The following is a 19,443-nucleotide window of genomic DNA, read 5'->3' as shown; positions in this document are numbered from 1 at the left end:
ACAGGATACATCACCAATGATCATCACCCAGTGCAATCTAGATGATGTATCTTGAACACTGTACAGCTGAAGTCAGAATTATTAGCCCACCTGTTTATTTTTTCATAATTTCTGTTTAACGGAGAGCAGATTTCTTCAGCACGTTTCTAATCATAATAGTGTTAATAACTCATCTCTAATAACTGATTTATTTTCTTTTTGTCATGATGACAGTAAATAATATTTGACTAGATATTCTTCAAGACACTTCTACACAGCTTAAAGTGACATTTAAAGGCTTAACTAGGTTAATTAGGTTAACTAGTTAGGATAATTAGGTGAGTTAATGATGGTTTGTTCTGTAGACAATCGGAAACAAATTAGTTTAATGGGGCTAATAATATTGACCTTAAAATGGTGTTTAAAAAATTTAAAACTGCTTTTATTCTAGCTGAAATAAAAGAAATAAGACTTTCTCCAGAAGAAAAAATATTATCAGACATACTGTGAAAATTTCCTGAATCTGTTAAACATCATTTGGGAAATATTTAATAAAGAAACAAAATTCAACGGGGGCTAATAATTCTGAGTTCAACTGTATATTATTATCTACTTTTATAATCACCGAATTTTCCTCTCTCTCTCTCTCTCTCTCTCTCTCTCTCTCTCTCTCTCTCTCTATATATATATATATATATGGTTAATACTGTAGTGTTTTGGCTCTACACTAATGTGTATTATGTTAATTTTTACACCTTGTTGTATTCTGTAATATTAACTAACTGAGAAACTGTGATAAATCGAAAACTGCAGTATTGTGTCATTTGTTTATATTACTATAGTTGATGTCCTACATGCAACTAAAAATCAACACAGAAGATTAATTCAAGTGTTTAACTTATAGTATTTTTATATTTAGATAAAAGTAAAGATAGAGCAGTTTGTAGATATTGTCTTAATAAAGTTATTTATATCTACTATATTTATATTTTAAGTCTTTTTTGTCTGAGCAGTGAGAGAGATTGATTCACTTTGATTGATTTGCTGTAAACAAAGCGTAGCCTTTTGTATATTTTAGCTCAGACCAGCAAACTGAACGAGTTTATTTGATTTGTTTTTAAAGATTTGTATACATTGAACACGCATAATGTTTTGTTTAATCAACATGTTTGGTAAACTCGTGCTCTTCAAGCGTCTGTTAAAAGCGAGTCGTCCCCATTGTGCGCTTTTTGTCGTTTCTCGTTTGCCGTCCGCGCATGCGCAGTGACCGTGGTTGGCTTCAGTGTAGCATGTTGTAGAGTTTGTTCTCTGCTCATTGAATTAAACACACAAACATCTAATAGTTTGCCATATTAATTATTATTAAAAATATTATAAAGCGTGTTTACATATCGAGGTTTTCGTTGGAAGAAGGAGCAGGAACGACAACGCGGAATGAATCAGTTTGAACAGTAAGTTAGCGGCTAACGACTAATTCACCATTAAACATTTAACTTCAGCTAGTACGAACATAAAGCACATACATTCGCCAAGATTCACGGGTTTATTAACATTACGCGAAGATTAAGTTGTGGTGTGAATGTATTTGGTGTATTAGCGATACATTTATTTAATGAGAAACGTTATTAGTGTAATATTAATGTGTGGAATTGTTTGTGTGTACGTGGAACACACACATTTATACACAGCATTTGTTTGCATTGTGATATCGGTGCACTATTTAACAGTAGATTTAGATTAATCTTCATTTTAAACACAAGTAAAATAAATAAAATAAACAGATATGTACATTTATTTATCTATTATATGCATTATTTTATTTATTATGTGTATGTTTATATACACAACACACACACAATTGAGGAAGAGTTGGTTTTATATTCAGACATTCATTCAGTGTCAATTTGTTACATGCTCCATATATTTTCATGTATTTTTAACATGTTCCCTATGTTGACCATGGTAATTTGAATAATCTGCCTCAAATCATGACTTCAGAACAACATTAGCACTTTTTATTGACTGTGTATAATGGTGTACATTGATAGTCATTGGCTGCTAATATTCAATTAAATTCACCTTTATTTGTATAGCGCTTTTACAATGTAGATTGTATCAAAGCAGTTTCATATAGATGATTATAGTGAATTGAAACAGTGTCAGTTCAGTTTTCAGAGTTTAAGTTTAGTTCAGTTTAGCTCCGTTCACTGTGGTTAATATTCACTACTGAGGGTTCAAACACTGAAGAGCAAATCCATCGATGCGCAGCTCTACAGGTCCCAAACCATGCAAGCCAGTGGTGAGGAAAAAACTTCACCAATTGGCGAAAGTGAAGAATTAAAAAAAAGTATTTTATTTTTATATACAATTTTACTATTTAGAATTTGCATAAATTCTTTTCTGAAATGATGTTGGCCCCGTTTCAGAATGGAGGTTAAGTGAAAACTCAGAGTATTTTAACCCTGAAATGAGAGAAACTCTGGGTTTTCCGTTTCAGAATGGCAGGTATGTCAAACTGGAGAAAGCAGGGTAAGTCGAACCTGTTTCTGAAAGAGAGGTAACTTTACCTCAGAGTCAGTTACTGTGGTTACTTACTCTGTGAACCTAACCTGGTCAGGAGCAGGTTTTATTCTGTAAACTCAGAGTTTCTGTCGGTCTCCTCCCCTTTTTTTAAAGATTAAGTGGTATTTCTCGCCTTACGTTTCTGCTCAACTATTTTCTGCGCAATTTAGATATGCATATAATAAATTGGTTGATGGAAATGCCAAGATGCACATAACTTTTGAAAATATGCATAAAAAAACATAAGCGCATAACTGAGCAGGATTAACTTTTTATTCGATAAGAAAAGATGCGCATAAACTACGATGGAAACACTTTTACCGAACAAATTCCAGTATGCGCATTAAAAAAAAGGTTTGTTATAAGAGATAATATGATGATGATGATGAAAATGTGTGTGAATGGACAAACCAGCAGGCTGAGCACACTGTAACACATCTGAAATGTTGTTTTGGTCTTTGGTACCAATTTAGTATTAGTTTTATTATATTATTAATGACCTCCAGAGCGCCTGGAGGGTGTCAAGAGTGTCTGCGCGGACTTCATGTCTCATGACTTCAAACACCACCACGCATTTATTGTGTCGGCATTGTCCTCTGAGGTGAAAGTCATTTATTAAATAAGGAAAAGATTGACGCAGCTTCTTCTACTGCAGTAAATTCTGTTTTTACTGTTGTATCTGGCGCCAGTTAATCAGGAAGTGATGATTTTGTTCTCTTTGATTCGTTGGATGGAAACGCTGCTCTATTTGCACGTCTTTTATGCAATATTCCAGTTTTGCACATAAATTTAATTAGCATTTTGGGATGAAAACATTACCTACATTTCAGTCACACAAAGAACAAAGTCACGAGAATTGCTTGTCCTTTTTTAAATAAATAATCACCTTAAATTTACTGAGCTTTGACAGGGACACGTGCTGTAACTAGATTAATGGCATTATTACTCATTCTTAAAACTATTTTTTAGTACTGCTTACATTCCAAATGTCATATCAACCTCCACTTGATCAAAAAGGCAGACACACAAGTGCACTTTTACATCTATTAAAAACTCAATTTTTATAGAAATGTTATCTTAAACTGATCAACATGTAAAAGTGGGACCCTTAAATTAAACGTTTCTGAACATTAAGTTAAGGTTATCTGCATTCTTGTTTTGTCAGATTTGTTGTAGAAACTATGCAGTAGCCTATTTTATGTAATTTAATGCAATTGCATCTAAAATAGCTTCAAAATTACGGCCAATTCCACACTTTTTCAAGTGAAAAGTCAATAAATGTGACGCAATACATTATTTTATTATACTTAAATGTTTAAATATTTTTAAAGGGCACATAGTTTACCTCTATTTTATGATTTAATATTAATATTATGGTTGTTCTGAGTGTGCCAGTTTAGGTTCAGTTTTACACACTGTTCAGATTGTTTTATTATAATGTGTTAAAAAGTGTCATGTTGGGGGCGTGTCCACAGCTCGCTGATTTAGGGGTGTGTTGCTTCACATGTAGATTAGTTTCAGCTTCCCACCCAACGTAACAAGGGGGCGGGGCCATGAGCTCACCCGCTCTGCGTTTGCAACAGAGTCTGACAGGCAGATTGAAAGGAGGAGTGTGAGGTTCAGCATTCAGTCGAACATGTACGACTCTTGACACAGACCAAGCAGAGAGTACAAAATCATTTGTGTCTTTGTACAGTTTTACAGCCAACTGTGTGCTAGTTTCAAGTGCCGAGCTTGTACACAGAGACTAATAACCACGCACACTGAATTAACTTTGACCGAGGCACTGGATGCTCCGCTCGAAGCTGCGACACGGCACACCAGACACTCTCTGTGGCGCGGCAGAGACATGAAGTGTCCCGAATCGTCGCGCCGCTCATTTTTGAATTCTAAACAGGTTTCTGCAGCGGTCCGCGGCGCCCAGCTGTCGACTTGAGTGTACCCTGATAGAAACCGATGTTTATAATTCTAAAACGCATGCTAGTTAAGATCACAGGGAGCTTCTGGGATCGCGAGAAATGCAAACGGCAGAAGTATAAGGTAGACTCAATGAGAAGTACACATGTTTGCAAACCTACCTAAAGATACAACCAATAATTCCGATTAGAGCGATCATGTGGAGAATATTGATCTTGTGTTGAGCCCAATGAGCCTTGCATCTAAAAATAGAGCTAGCGTGTTCCTTTAGTGATATCACTTCGACTCCCGCTGAAAATGGCGGACGTGAATCAACAAACTGAGGATATGATGACGCGCCTGTCAATCAATATTGGTGGGCGGGGGGACCGCTCTCCTATGTAAAGTTGCGGGCGATCTGAAAACCGCTCCAATTGGTCCACCATTTTGATGTTGTTAAATTGAAAAAAAAGCACTGGGTGTGTTTATATCACCCCAATATGACGGTCTATACACCATACATGCACATATGTCTGTCCAAACAGCTTGAAAAGTAGATTTTTTACCATAGGTGCCTTTAAATGTAAATGTTAACTTGAGCAGCTGTTTTCCCATGCTGCCTCTGCTTCCCTGATGCAGTGGTGTTGCTTTGTTTAATATATGCTCATATCTGCTATAACTCTGCACGAGCACATCAAGTTCAGCAGGAGAAAGAGATGCTGATCTTTTTCAGATGCTGCCATAGTGACTCGTAATATCCGCGCTCCATTGATAATGCCTTTTTATAGTCACGGTGTGGGAGCTTAACTCTGAGTTAGTCTACTCGAAGTTGATTGACCCAACTCAGATCAGCTATTCTGAAACCCAAAACTCTGAGTTTTTAATCTCTCAGTAAATCAACTCAGAGTTCAGGTTTAAACTCCGAGTTGGTTGAACCTCCTTACTGAAACAGGCCCAGTATTAAGGAAAAGGTCACGCATACATAAGTGATTGTCTGAGGTCAGTTTATATTCTATGTGCTCATGTCTTTGACCCATGAACATTTCCTGCCTGTTATTTAACTATTTCATAACTCTAAAAAGAGGCAATTCAACCCTAACTTGATGTTAAAACAGCTCTCATAACGTTATTAATAAATATGTGGCTCTTTTTGGATTCTCAGGACCTCTAGAAATTAAAAATGTCAAACAGGAAATAAGTTGGTACCACTGTTATTGTTTGCATCCCTCAAAATGGTCTGTAAACATTACTGTTTATGTTTAGGAAACTGTAATAAAGCCTGTTGTTGTTGAACATTATTAAAGTTGTCCTGTAATGTATGTCTATAGTTTAAAGGAGGAAGACTGTGGTGACCATGAGGAGATGAAGGACAATAATGAGAGCGATAGAGCATCAATTAACAACAACAATAACAACATCAGACGCAAGGTAAGTGTGAACATTAAACACACACACACACACACACTAGAGTGAGACAAAATGGCACAGAAGTTGACACTTGTATGTGTTTATTTGTCTGTGTTCGTGTGTATTGTTTGTTTGTTTTAGTGTATGTGTGGTTGGATTGTGTGTGATTCTCTGTGTGTTTGTGTCTTTGTTTGGCTGTGTTTGTTTATTTGTGCATTTTTGAATGTTTGTGTGTGTTTTGTTTGTATACTTATGTGTGTTTATTTGTGTGTGTTTGTAAGCGTGTCTGTTCATGATGGTTTGTATGTGTTTTTATTTGTGTTGCATTATGTTTTGTCTGTGATTCTCTGTGTGTTTGATTATTTGTGTTGTGTGTGTGTGTGTTAGTGCGTCTGTAATGGTTTATGTATGCGTTTATTTGTTTTTGTGAATGTGTATTTTGTTTGTGTTTGCTTGTTTTGTGTGTGTGTGTGTGTTGCATTATGTTTTGTCTGTGATTCTGTGTGTTTGATTTTTTTTGTGTGTGTGTGTGTGTGTGTGTGTGAGTGTTAGTGCGTCTGTAATGGTTGTTAATGTATGCGTTTATTTGTTTTTGTGAATGTGTATTTTGTCTGTGTTTGCTTGTTTTGTGTGTGTGTGTTGCATTATGTTTTGTCTGTGATTCTGTGTGTTTGATTTTTTTTTTTGTGTGTGTGTGTGTGTTTGTTAGTGCGTCTGTAATGGTTTATGTATGCGTTTATTTGATTTGTAAATGTGTGTTTTGTTTGTGTTTGATTATTTTTGTGTGTGTGTGTGTGTGTGTGTGTGTGTGTTAGTGAGTCTGTAATGGTTTATGTATGCGTTTATTTGTTTTTGTGAATGTGTATTTTGTTTGTGTGTGTGTGTGTGTGTGTGTGTGTGTTTTGCATTATGTTTTGTCTGTGATTCTCTGTGTGTTTGATTATTTGTGTGTGTGTGTGTGTGTGTGTTAGTGCGTCTGTAATGGTTTATGTATGCGTTTATTTGTTTTTGTGAATGTGTGTTTTGTTTGTGTTTGCTTGTTTTGTGTGTGTGTGTGTGTGTGTGTTTTGCATTATGTTTTGTCTGTGATTCTCTGCGTGTTTGATTATTTTTGTGTGTGTGTTAGTGCGTCTGTAATGATTTGTTTATGTATGTGTTTATTTGTTTTTGTGAATGTGTGTTTTGTCTTTGTTTGTATGTTTTGTATATGTGTGTTTGCTTTTGTGTGTGTGTTTTGTCTGTCTTTGAATGTTTGTTTGGTGCAGTTGTTTTTGCGTGGGTGATTTTGTGTTGTTTTCTGTTTGTTTGTTTATTTGTGTGTGTGTGTGTGTGATAAATCAGGGACCAAACCAAAGGAAAGTGGGTGCGTGTTTTTGTTTGTGTGTGTTTTTTTGTTTTGTGTGTGTGCGCGTGTGCGTTTTCGCGTGTGTGTGTGCGCGCGCACGCGTGTGTGTTTGTTTGTTTCTTGTATGTGCATTTGTGTGTGTGTGTGTGTGTGTGTTCATTCTGCTGTTGGGACCTCTGATAAATCAGGGACTAAGCCAAAGGAAAGTGAGTGCGTGTGTGTTTGTTTGTGTGTTTGTTTGGTTGTGCATGTGTGTTTTTGTGTTAGCTTTTATGTGTATCCTATATGATAGAGTCTTTATAATCACAAATACGGTTATTTTCAAAGAAGAAGACAGTGTGTATAATGCATACAGTGATCTAAAATATGTTCATGGTTCTACCGTGTCATATTGTGTGTGTTCAGATGGTGACTCCGGCTGCAGGTGAACACCCGCTGCAGTATAACTACACGTTCTGGTACTCGCGCCGGACGCCCAGCAGACCTGCTAACACACAGAGCTACGAGCAGAACATCCGGCAGATGGGAACCGTGGCCTCGGTCTGACATCTCCAGCACCAGTACATGTTATAATGCTGTGTGTCTGTGTGTGTGCGCGCGCGCTGATGATGTGTGCTCTCGGTTCAGGTGGAGCAGTTCTGGAAGTTCTACAGTCATCTTGTCCGACCTGGAGATCTGACAGGACACAGCGACTTCCACCTGTTCAAAGAGGGAATCAAACCCATGTGGGAGGTGTGTGTGTGTGTGTGTGTGTGTGTGTGTGTGTGTTAGGGGTGTAACATCCCTAATACATCCTACTCTGGGCTGATTTTGAGTCTTAATTATGCCATAACTTTCTCTGTGTTTCAGCAAATGGGATGATTTTTGCTGACAAATCTTATTATGACGCATATTTAGGGAAAATGCTTTGAAAAAACTCAACAACACCCTCTGGGCAGATTGACTTCCCTTTGGTTATGTTTTTGCTCCATTGACTTCCATTATAATTGTAAAGCCATGACATCAGATAATCATGCGTTCTTGATTGAGTTTTCCTTGTTGGGAAGAGGGACAACCTTTGGTTTTTGCTGTTAATCATCAGTTGCAGTGCAAAAAATTAAGTTATTGGCATTTAAATGAAGTTATATGGAGTATATACAGTGCTTCCCACACATAGACTTTAATTGGATGGGCCGCCCAGGTATATTAACGATTAACGGCCGCCCAATTATATTTAGTGACACATTTTTTTACACTTTTTCTGTACCAACTGTGTGCCCAGTTTCAAGTGCCGAGCTTGTACACCGAGACTAATAACCACGCACACTGAATTAACTTTGACTGAGGCACCGGATGCGCCGCTCGAAGCCGCGACACGGAACACCAGACACTCTCTGTGGCGCGACAGAAACATGAAGTGTCCCGAATTGTCGCGCCACGCATTTTTGAATTCTAAACAGGTTTCTGCAGCGGTCCGCGGCGCCCAGCCGTCGACTTGAGTGTACCCTGATAGAAACCGATGATTAGTACTCTAAAACGCATGCTAGTTAAGATCACAGGGAGCTTCTGGGATCGCGAGAAATGCAAACGGCTGAAGTATAAGGTAGACTCAATGAGAAGGACACATGTTTGCAAACCTACCTAAAGATACAACCAATAATTCCGATTAGAGCAATAATGATAGAGCTAGGGTGTTCATTTAGTGATATCGCTTCGACTCACGCTGAAAATGGCGGACGTGAATCAACAAACTGAGGATATGATGACGAATACCAACCCATCCATTAAGTAGTGGAAAATCTCTTGTTTACCTGTTTCGTTCTGTGTGTGTGAAAGACCGGTCAACACTCTTACTTGTCTTACTTGCTCTGCAGACCCCAGTTTCCCGGGTTTCTAAATCACCTAAAATGTCTGGGATTTGGCTTTTGCTTTTGCTTTCTAAAGTGAAAGTCGTTAATCAGATGCGTTTTTGCATTACCTTTTATCTTAAGTCACTTTTCACATGGCTTTGCAGCTGACTGTGCACACAGTCTCGAGCGAAATGTTCAATAATTCACTCTTGATTCTAAACGACTCAGAAAAACTTTACTATGTACTCAGAGAGGATGAAATGACTGGTCTAAACATCTCTGCAAAAGGTGTGTACACCAATAGTAATGGTTAATCAATGCATTTGCCTTATAATCTACTTTAAAAATATAATAATTTACCTATTTTAATTTTGCAATTATGATAATTTTTAGAGATATTGTCTGTTTTTATTCTTTTCCTGTCATTTATTTCTCATTTGCTGTATATTTTATTAATTTGATGATGTCAGTATATTACATAGGCTATTTTAATATGCATATCTAAAATGCTTTGGCGTTCAAGTTAGCTTTGAACTCGAGAGAGAAGCAGACTTGACCTGTGAGTGTGTGCACATGGCTCCTCAATAGCAAGGGAAATAGAGGATTTCTTTTTATTTCAACAGTCTTTTTTAACCCATTAAAAAGAAACCGTGTATAACAGTGTCATAATAAATACAATTATTGTTAGAAATGTATTTATTTTGAAAATAATATATTTAAAAAAAATATGTTTGTTGCATAGTTATCTGTTTATGTGGTGTGGGTAAATGGTGTATTTCAATCCGGCTACCACCGCAAGTATATTTCTTTTATAATTTTTATGTTTATTGTGAACATTTAATTGAGTACAATCATACAGCATTTCAAGGTACATTGGTATCACAGTATTTGAGCTTAAGTGGTGTAAAAAATTACGTGCATTATTGTCAGGTGTATTTACTACACAGTAGTACTCAAATTTTGTACATTATAAAATGAAAAACAGCATAAAGAGAGGAGAAAAATAAAAAAATATAAGAAAAAGATAAAATATGTAATAATCAAAAATAAATAGAAATTAAAGCACTATTTACATCCAGGGTAAGAACACATGTAATATAATTCCTTCCAGAATAATCTCAACTGACCATCTTCATTATACACATGGGGATGTCACACATTATAATATGAGTAAGTATAACCGTATACATGTACATACATAAGCATATATTTATCTATCAGAACATCATCTTCTATTCATTTATAGCAACAAAGTGGGGTCTTCTAACTGGATTATATTCAACCCATTTCCTCCATTTCCTCAGGAATATATCCTTCTTTAAATTGACGACAAAAGTGATTTTTTTCCATTGTGTAGATCTCAATAGTTGCGTCTATCCAATTACTAAGGGTTGGTCACTCTTGCTGTTGCCATTTGCGTGTGATAGCTTTTTTGCTGGCAGCCATAAGAGCACGCATAAGGTCGCAAGTATATTTCAAATCTGTGGGAAGCACTGTATAGTGTGTGAGAGAGACCATTGTGCACTTACCTTGATATGTCTGAGAACATTAAGCCTCTCAGTATACAGTAAACACAGTGAGTGTATGTCTGCACACACACTGTAATCTGCTGTTTTACTCGATTGAACTCCATATAAAAGACAGAAACTCTTCAGCACAGGCCTATCTATAGGGTTAATGCTGGCCACTGATGATCAACAGTAAAAATGACACCTTGTACCTCTTCCCAACAAAGAAAACCAGCAACAATCAAGAATGCATGATTAAATGCTGTCATGGCTTTACAATCAATACATGTGATTATATTATAGCACCAACATTACCAAAGGGACAACATCTCCAGTGTGAGAGAGAGCGAGCTTCACATCACTTCATTTTGACTGTTTGTGTGTGTGTGTGTGTGTGTGTGTGTGTGTGTGTGTGTGTGTGTGTGTGTGTGTGTGTGTGTGTGTGTGTGCGTGCGTGCGTGTGCGTGTGCGTGTGTGTGTGTGTGTGTGTCAGGACGAGGCCAATAAGAACGGTGGGAAGTGGATCATCCGTCTGAGGAAGGGTCTGGCGTCTCGTTTCTGGGAGAACATCATCCTGGCCATGCTGGGCGAGCAGTTCATGGTGGGTGAGGAGATCTGCGGGGTGGTCGTGTCCATCCGCTTCCAGGTACTGCTGCATTCTGGGGCTGACTTTACTACAGTAACAAATGTTTGTGTCATGTTGCGTCACGTCTGAACCCTTTTATAAGCCATCAGTTGTTAATGAAGCTATTAGCTATTCAATTGGACTTTATATATTAGAGATGCCACAATTCTCAATATAATATTGAACTGTTCAATACGACATCCACGGTTCAATATGCGCTTGTGAATAGCGTTTTTTTTTCTTTCGGTTTTGCGTTTAAATAATTTATGTGCATTTTATATCTCCCCGAATTGACTGTTTGTGTGTGCCTGTAATCTAAGAGCTGAGATGAGGAAACTCCTCCCCGCGAGTAAATATTCAATCACTATGCTCTAAAGTTAGGGGGCGCTTAACCATCATTCCACACTTTAACATGGCGAGTGGGGGTGAAGTGTGGCAACAGAGGAAGCGCCGGCTTCTTTCAAATCTGCCATGTGTGGACATTTCGGTTTAACCGTTGAATATAATGCCAATGACAGTAAAAACGGTGAACAAAAAATGACTGTGGACAAGCATTGTTTTACACGTATAACCATAACTGCACATCTGCGGCGCCATCACCCAGCAATATCACTGCCTGAAAGCAGGATAGCAGAGAAGGTAATAAAGTCCTCCAATAAAAACAACAATCCCTCGCTGAATCCTTCCAGCAGACATACCCAACTGGTTCCGAGACACACATAAAAATAACAAAGGCAGTGGCGGTGTTCATTGCTGAAGATTTCCAGCCGTTTTTGGTGATTTGAAGATGCGGGCGTTTGTCATCTTATAAAAGCACTCGATCAGAGTTACAGACTACCGTCTTTTTTCAGCACCGAGATAATTAAGATAGTTTTTTTATGTTTACTGAAATACAAATATGTTTATTTGAAATGGTCAATTTATGTTTATTAACTTCACATGTAGGAATTTATCTGTTCCCTTACTGTAATTTCTCGTTTCCACTGACTGGTACGGTTCGGTTTGGTACGGGTCACCTTTATCAGGCTTGTGTTTCCACTATCAAGGGTACCCTTTTGGTGGGCGTGGTGTATGACAGAAAGTTTCAGTCGCCGTCATTCTCGCTCAAGGAAATGTCTACAATAAAGCTGTACAGGTCACTTACATATCATATGAGAAGCTCTGTAAACAGATGCTTTACACACATAAATACTCGTGTAGAAATGTTTATTACTAACTTTTCTATGAACATGAGTTGATTATAACTGCAGATCAATGAAATAGCCTACTGTAACGTCTGTAATTATATTAAATAACTAAATAAATGAACATATATAAACACATACAGCCCCTTACAGTCTCTGATATGTTACCTACAGAAGAACTACATATAGCAGACATTTCGTCTTATTTAGGTTCAAGAACAACACAGAATATAGCCTACAGTCAGTGTAAACCTCTCATCTGTGTCTGTAATCTTCAGCAGCACATGTAGCCTCTGTTAGACAGTAATTCCATCATTCCCGGTTCATATTAGTCCAAAATGTGAAGATAATAAGTTAGTTAATCATGGCATTTTGTTCATGTTTGCTGAATAATAATGTGCTCCTTTTTCCGGCTTCTCCTTTGTTTCTTCACGCTTCACTCTCGCGTTTGTCAGTGTCTGACAGGATCAGGTTTCAAAAGCACGTCACTAATCAAGCGCAGGTTATTATCATCAGCTCAAGAAGTTTGTTATTTTAGATATAGACGCGCGGCGAGCGCAAGCAAGAAAGTGAAACCGCTCGCACTTCAGACTGCCTCATAAAAAACTACAAGGCACAGGGTAAATCTGCTCTACTCCGTGGCTTTGTGGCTGTTCCTCAAGACGACGACAAGGTTTGTTTGAGCCCAGATCGACCATGGCTCGTTATTATATGTATTTATAATTCCGCTGTAATCTCTCGCTGTGTTTTTCAAACATGGCGGGTTTTTTGTTTTCATTCTGGCTTGTTGCGTAAGCGAATGACGTATCTCTGTAAACCAATAGCGTTCAGCTGCGCGTGTGGCTCCACCTTTTGGGACCCTTTCTCGTGTTTGGTACCCTTTCGAAAGTGTGCCGAAAAAGTGGTATGATCCGCTTTTTGACAGTGGAAACGACCATAAAAGCGTACCGAACCGTACCGTACTGTACCACTCAGTGGAAACAGGCCATTAAACACATTTTACTGGACTGTCCTGCTTTTAATGATTCCAGAAGACTTTTTTATGAAATGAACATTTTTATCAAAGTGACACCAGACAACAATTTTAGAATTCTTATCATGTATTAACATAAAAAAATCTTATTTAACTTGTGCATTCATTTGTTTGTTGTTCTTAATTGTTTATTTATTATTGAAATGTTATTGCCATGAAAATAGCCTTGGTTGCTGACATGGCAATAAATAAAAAAAACATATTACATTACATCCAGCCAGTCCGCTTCTTCTGTGCGCCCTCTGCCAGAGGCGCCTTTCCCTTCTCTTGCGCTTCACTGCATCAGTAAGAGTTGTATTCTTAAGCATTGGGACATCCGAACACATAAGTGACGTTTTGTGTCTCATAATTAATGTCATTAGACCAATCAAACACTACAACGTACATGGACCATATACCATCTGTGCCACATGGGAGAAAAAATCGGGTCACTTGAATCATGCAGTGTAAATGCAGCCTTAGACTCACTGGATGCTATATTCCAGTAAAGGCACTATATAAAAATAAATGATTTTTAAGTATTATATGGTCGTTATTACGCTCAATGACAGCATCAAATGGTTTCTATTTAGTATAAGTAGTTTAATAGGACAAGTAGTAATTACAGTAGCTAGTTATTTTCTAACTCTTGACTAGGCCTATATGGAATCTGTGCACCCCATCATTCAGTATTTATTTACTTAAATGTGTGTACATTTATATTTATTCAGTTTTTAAACTAATTTCAGTAATATTAATGCCTGAAATATAACGTGGAAATGATCTTATGATTTATTTATATTACAGTTGTAAACTGATTTGTTATTGTGCTCACGTGCTCAACAGAAATGAATGTGATTGGCCGTGAAGGTCATCAGTTCACCGAACTCACCAGTGTTTACTGAGTATAAACACATATACAGGGACGGTTTAAAGCCGTGATTCATCAGCGGATCCCTCGTATGTCATCTTATAGACAAACCAGCTGATCTTTGTGGCTTTAAAACGCAACTGATGACCTTCACAGCCAATCACAGTCATTTCTCTTGAGCACGTGAACACAGTGACAAATCAGCGCTGATTAAGAGCGCACTCAACCGTGCTCAAATGTTATCAGGAAATGGAGGTTTAGCAAATTTCAGTATCGTGACAACATCGACCATGGACTGACGTGTACTGTGGTCTTCACGTGTCTCTCTGCAGGAGGATATTTTGTCCATCTGGAATAAAACAGCCAATGATCAGGTGACCACATCACGGATACGGGACACCTTGCGGCGCGTGCTGAACCTGCCGCCAAACACCATCATGGAGTACAAGACGCACAACGACAGTCTGAAGTATGTCTCACTAAGCATGGGCCGGTTTAAGATTCTGACGGTATGATAACCTTAAATAAAAATATCACGGTATTGTGCTCACTGCTCTAAAATATATTCTTTTTTTAAATATCTGGGTGTAAAACCAAAGCTTTTCTCTCTTTTGAACACAATATATTTCATTTTGAGAAACATTTAAAATATTGTGGAGCAGTAAACATGTCAGGCTAAATGAAGTATTGACTTCAGCTGTCTTCATTTGTTTCAAAGTTTTTATTTTACAATTTAAAACAGCATCTTTGGATATCTTTTCTGCTGGAGATACTGTTGTCCTAAAAAACAAACATAAAAAACATGAATAATAAATCTTACACATACATTAGGAACGGTTTTGCAGAAAATTTTGACTGTTTTAAAACCTTGACTCAGGGGTCACCAATCTCGGTCCTGTAGGGCCGGTGTCCCTGCAGGGTTTAGCTCCAACTTGCCTCAACACACCTGCCTGGGTGTTTCAAGTATACCTAGTAAGACCTTGATTAGCTTGTTCAGGTGTGTTTGATTAGGGTTGGAGCTAAAATATGCAGGACACCGGCCCTCCAGGAACAAGTTTGGTGACCCCTGCCTTGACTTTTCTAAACCGCGGTATACCTTGAAAACGGTTATCGTCCCATACCTATCTCTCACACACACCTGTCCACATCTGACTCTCAGTAAAAGATAATGAGCAATATCATGCTGACGTTATCCTTGCCATGATTTTTTTTTCACCAAAATAACAAGTTCCAAAGGTCTGCACTCAATAATTGATTAAATAAATGCCGAAACGTTTGTTTTTTTTCTTTTCTCCTCTGATTTATTTAATCAATTATTGTTTATTTAGTCACAGCACCAAACATATCTGGTAGAGCTTAGTAATTTACATTTGATATCCCCAAAATAGCAAAAGTTTTTGGTAACATTTTACTTAAACTAAAGATTCGCACCATTTTCCTCTTGCCTATTAGGCCTCGTTTACACTAATATGTTTTAGTTTTAAAGCGGATAAGTTTTGCTACGGTTACGCCATCCGTCCACACTACGCTGGAGTTTTCGATCGCTGAAAACGGAGCGATTTGGAAACACTGAAGAGGCCGTTTTCATTCTAAAACGCTTCTGCTCCGTCTCAGTGTGGATGGGGGAAAACGGAGACATCCGAAAACAGAGGCGTCGCTGCAGACGTTCATCATCTGATTGGGGCTTTTCCCTCAATATTAAGTAGCCTACACACAGTTCAGTCCTGCATCCTCTCCTTGTAAGTTCAAACTTCGCAAGTTTGATATGGAAAGCAAACTCCTGAGGACACGTCGGGTAAATCTTCAAAGGGAACAGTGTACTGTATAACCTCATTCTCATCACGCTGGATACGCTGTGTCACTTTCTTAACAATAAAATGAAAACCTGATATGAGGAACTGCCTATTTTCATTTTGAGATGACCTTAACAGACACTAAACATGTTGAGGCGTCGTGTAGCTGCATATTTATATGAGCGTCGTCTTCACTGTGTGCATATTTATAACAAAACGGAGCCGATAACATCACTGCCTCCTTTCATTCTCATTAAATATACGAACCATACCCTCTCTTTTGCTGAATATCAGTTTTAATAATCAATAATGGCCATTATAAAAGTATAACGAACAATATGTTAATACAATATAGGAATTAAAGGTGAACGATCAGTCAAATGTGCAGAATCAGTGTACGTGGTTACATTAATAAACATATTAACTTATCTTTGTTCTCAGCCAAAACACGTTACCTGAGAACAAGTAACAGATTCAGAAGACCAAAGTCAGGGAATATGTCATCAGATAAAGACAACAAGATGAATTAAATATCACGTTTAATAAATATAGTGAGATCAGATCCAGCCGTAGATCCTTGATGAACAGTCTGACCTGCACAGCTCTCCTTGCTGTAGCGCATGCCAGAGTGTGTGTGTGTGGTCAGGTGATGTGCGTTTTCAGCGGTGTAGTGTATAGACGCGGATTGTTTTCATTCTAATACGCTGTTTTAAAACTAACATGTATTAGTGTAAACAGGGCCATTCCTGTCTGTTGTTAGTATATGAACTGTTTATTAGCACTTAAGTATGATCTTATTCCACATTGATACCTAAACCCAACTACTACTTTAATGACTATAGGTGTGATCCTACACTGGTCTCACGGTTCGGTTTGGTTAAGATTATCATGTCATCGATTTAATTCGATATCACGATGCTTTCAGTCAGGTAAATGTACTGTACCTTTAATTTGACCTGCTCAAAGAAAACACTCTTATTAAATGCATCAAACAAAGCTTAAGTACACACACACAGCGCAACATAAGCATTTATAAGCAAATAAACAAACATAAATATTATCCCGCTTGCTTTTTGAACATTTTCGAGAGAGTAGTTAAATGCCTATGACTGCTCAACAGAAAGCAGTAGTAGTTTATTGAGCTAGAAGTCTTGCTTAATTGTTTGTTATTATCCTGCATTGTAATAAAGTGTGACCAAAAGTTGTTTGTGTTGGCTTGTATTAGACACTTCTGTAAAAATGTCTCTGTCAACGTTTGGAAACCATTTGACAACAATAAAATCACTCAAGTGCCAATTTTACATCCGTCACATCCAAAGTGGAGCTTTTTCCTGAATACATGTCAATGCAATTTAAATGCAAACAATAAAAAAAAAATCATATTTTTACTTTCTGAAAAATAAAACCTATTCGGTGATTTTATCGGTAACACTTTATAATAACGACACACTATAAATCATTTATTAAGCATTAGCAAATAGTTAATTCATTATCAGTTAAGCATTAACTCTACATTAATAAGCGTTAGTAAGCAGTTTATAACTGCAGCTACAAATGCTGTATTCTTGACTTATAACCACATTTATAATGTGCTTAATAATTGTACTTTCATACTTTGTTAATGATTTATTTTTCATTACTAAATTAAGTATTGCATTATTTACAAACCAGTTGTATTTAAGAGTAGTTGGAGGTTTTTAAGATCATTCAGAATGAGTTAATAAATGATTAATAAACTATTGAAATCAACGTTTATATGTCTTATTATTCAGGCATATGTTAAGGGCTACTATGTATGTTAATAAATGCTTTATTAACTCAACTTCATCTAGTTTTGTGTCCTAATCTAAAGTGAGGAATATTTATGCTTTATTAAATCCCTTATAAATGACAAATAAAGGCTCAATTAAATTATAAACAGGAAAAATGACAATATTCATATAAAGATACACAAATAAAACTGAACTTCAAATGAAAAATAAATCTTTGCAAACTTATCTAAAATAAAATAACTGTAGAGTTTAAACATAGCATCTTATTATATTGTTAAATTATTATATTATTGTTGTTGTTTTATCCAGTTTTATGTTGTATTTTGACACTCTTGTTATTTGGCAATGTTTAAACTGCACAGTCATTTTATTTTTAGAAACGATTGTAAAGATTATTGTTTATAAGGGATTTATAAAGCATAAATAGTCCTCACTTTAGATTAGGTCACAAAATTGCGTGAAGTTGAGTTAATAAAGCATTTATTAACATATTAGTTAACTATTAGTATATGCCTGAATAATAAGATGTATAAATGTTGATTTCAATAGTTTATTAATCATTTACTAACTCATTCTGAATGATCCTAAAAACCCTCAACTACTCTTAAATACAACTGGTTTGTAAATAATGCAATACTTAATTTAGTAATGAAAAATAAATCATTAACTAAGTATGAAAATACAATTATTAAGCACATTATAAATGTGCTTATAAGTCAAGAATACATCATTTGTAGCTGCAGTTATAAACTGCTTACTAACGCTTATTAATGTAGAGTTAATGCTTAACAGATAATGAATTCACTAGATGCTAATGCTTAGTAAATGATTTATAGTGTGTAGTTATTATAAAGTGTATAATTTTATTTTATTTATTTACTTTTTTAAAGCCTTTTGAGAAATGGGGACATGGACAGTGTGCTCATAAATCAGATTGTCTCCTTGTAATACATGTGTCGTTCCCATGACATTATACACATTTATGTTCTAATATATCACTCATACACACACACACTCACACATATACACACACATCACACATACATATAACATAAACACACATACACATAAGATACACATAATATGTACACATAACATACACATAACATGCATGCTAGAGAGCCTCTAAATCTCTTCTCCCTCTTGTGTTTCAGGGATAACTCCAGCTTCCGGAACACCAAGATCACTTTGTGAAATCCTGGAGTAGTTTTCATATGGACACTTTCCTTTATACACCCTCAGAAACATCAGCCTGTGCGTCACACCGACGGAATGAACCAGAGCAAATGCGTGTGTTTGTGTGTGTGTGTGTGTGTGTGTGTGTGTGTGTGTGTGTGTGTGTGTGTGTGTGTGTGTGTGTTTCTGCATCATTCCATCTTGTCTATTTTATTCCTTACATCAGATTTTGTGCGTGCGTGCGTGTGCGTGCGTGTGCGTGCGTGCGTGTGCGTGCATGTGTGTGCTTGCGCATGTGCGTGTGTGTGTGTGTGTCTGAAATGAAAGCACGTTTAAAGGCATTCTCTGTGGAAATGCACATTTCAGTAATTCTGTCATTTGGAGCCAGTCGATGGTCTAGTTGAAGTCTAGTTTTAAATAAATAAATAAAGTCTCACTGGAGATGTTGAAGAACCCGCTTTATCCTGACCTCATTTCCAGAACA

The 19,443-nt window shown here is 36.9% G+C and overlaps 1 protein-coding gene across 2 annotated transcripts; it reads left to right on the top strand.

Moving 5' to 3' along the window:
- The first annotated feature begins 1,250 nt into the window (after positions 1–1,250).
- On the top strand, positions 1,251–19,100 carry eif4e2rs1 (eukaryotic translation initiation factor 4E family member 2 related sequence 1). 2 transcript variants are annotated; one of them, XM_056449355.1, is made up of 7 exons: positions 1,251–1,430; positions 5,766–5,865; positions 7,595–7,729; positions 7,817–7,921; positions 11,020–11,172; positions 14,551–14,687; positions 18,938–19,100. In XM_056449355.1, the coding sequence occupies exons 1-7, from the start codon at positions 1,414–1,416 to the stop codon at positions 18,975–18,977; spliced, it is 687 nt and encodes a 228-aa protein (XP_056305330.1). In that variant the 5' UTR covers positions 1,251–1,413; the 3' UTR covers positions 18,978–19,100. The 2 variants fall into 2 exon arrangements, with proteins under 2 accessions (XP_056305330.1, XP_056305329.1); XM_056449354.1 differs by having other exon boundaries at positions 14,551–14,727.
- Positions 19,101–19,443: the final 343 nt, after the last annotated feature.

The sequence above is a fragment of the Danio aesculapii genome, chromosome 23 (assembly GCF_903798145.1).
Source record: "Danio aesculapii chromosome 23, fDanAes4.1, whole genome shotgun sequence".
NCBI lineage: Eukaryota > Metazoa > Chordata > Actinopteri > Cypriniformes > Danionidae > Danio > Danio aesculapii.
Note: the sequence above shows the minus strand (reverse complement) of the source record. Positions and strands in the feature narration are given on the sequence as shown.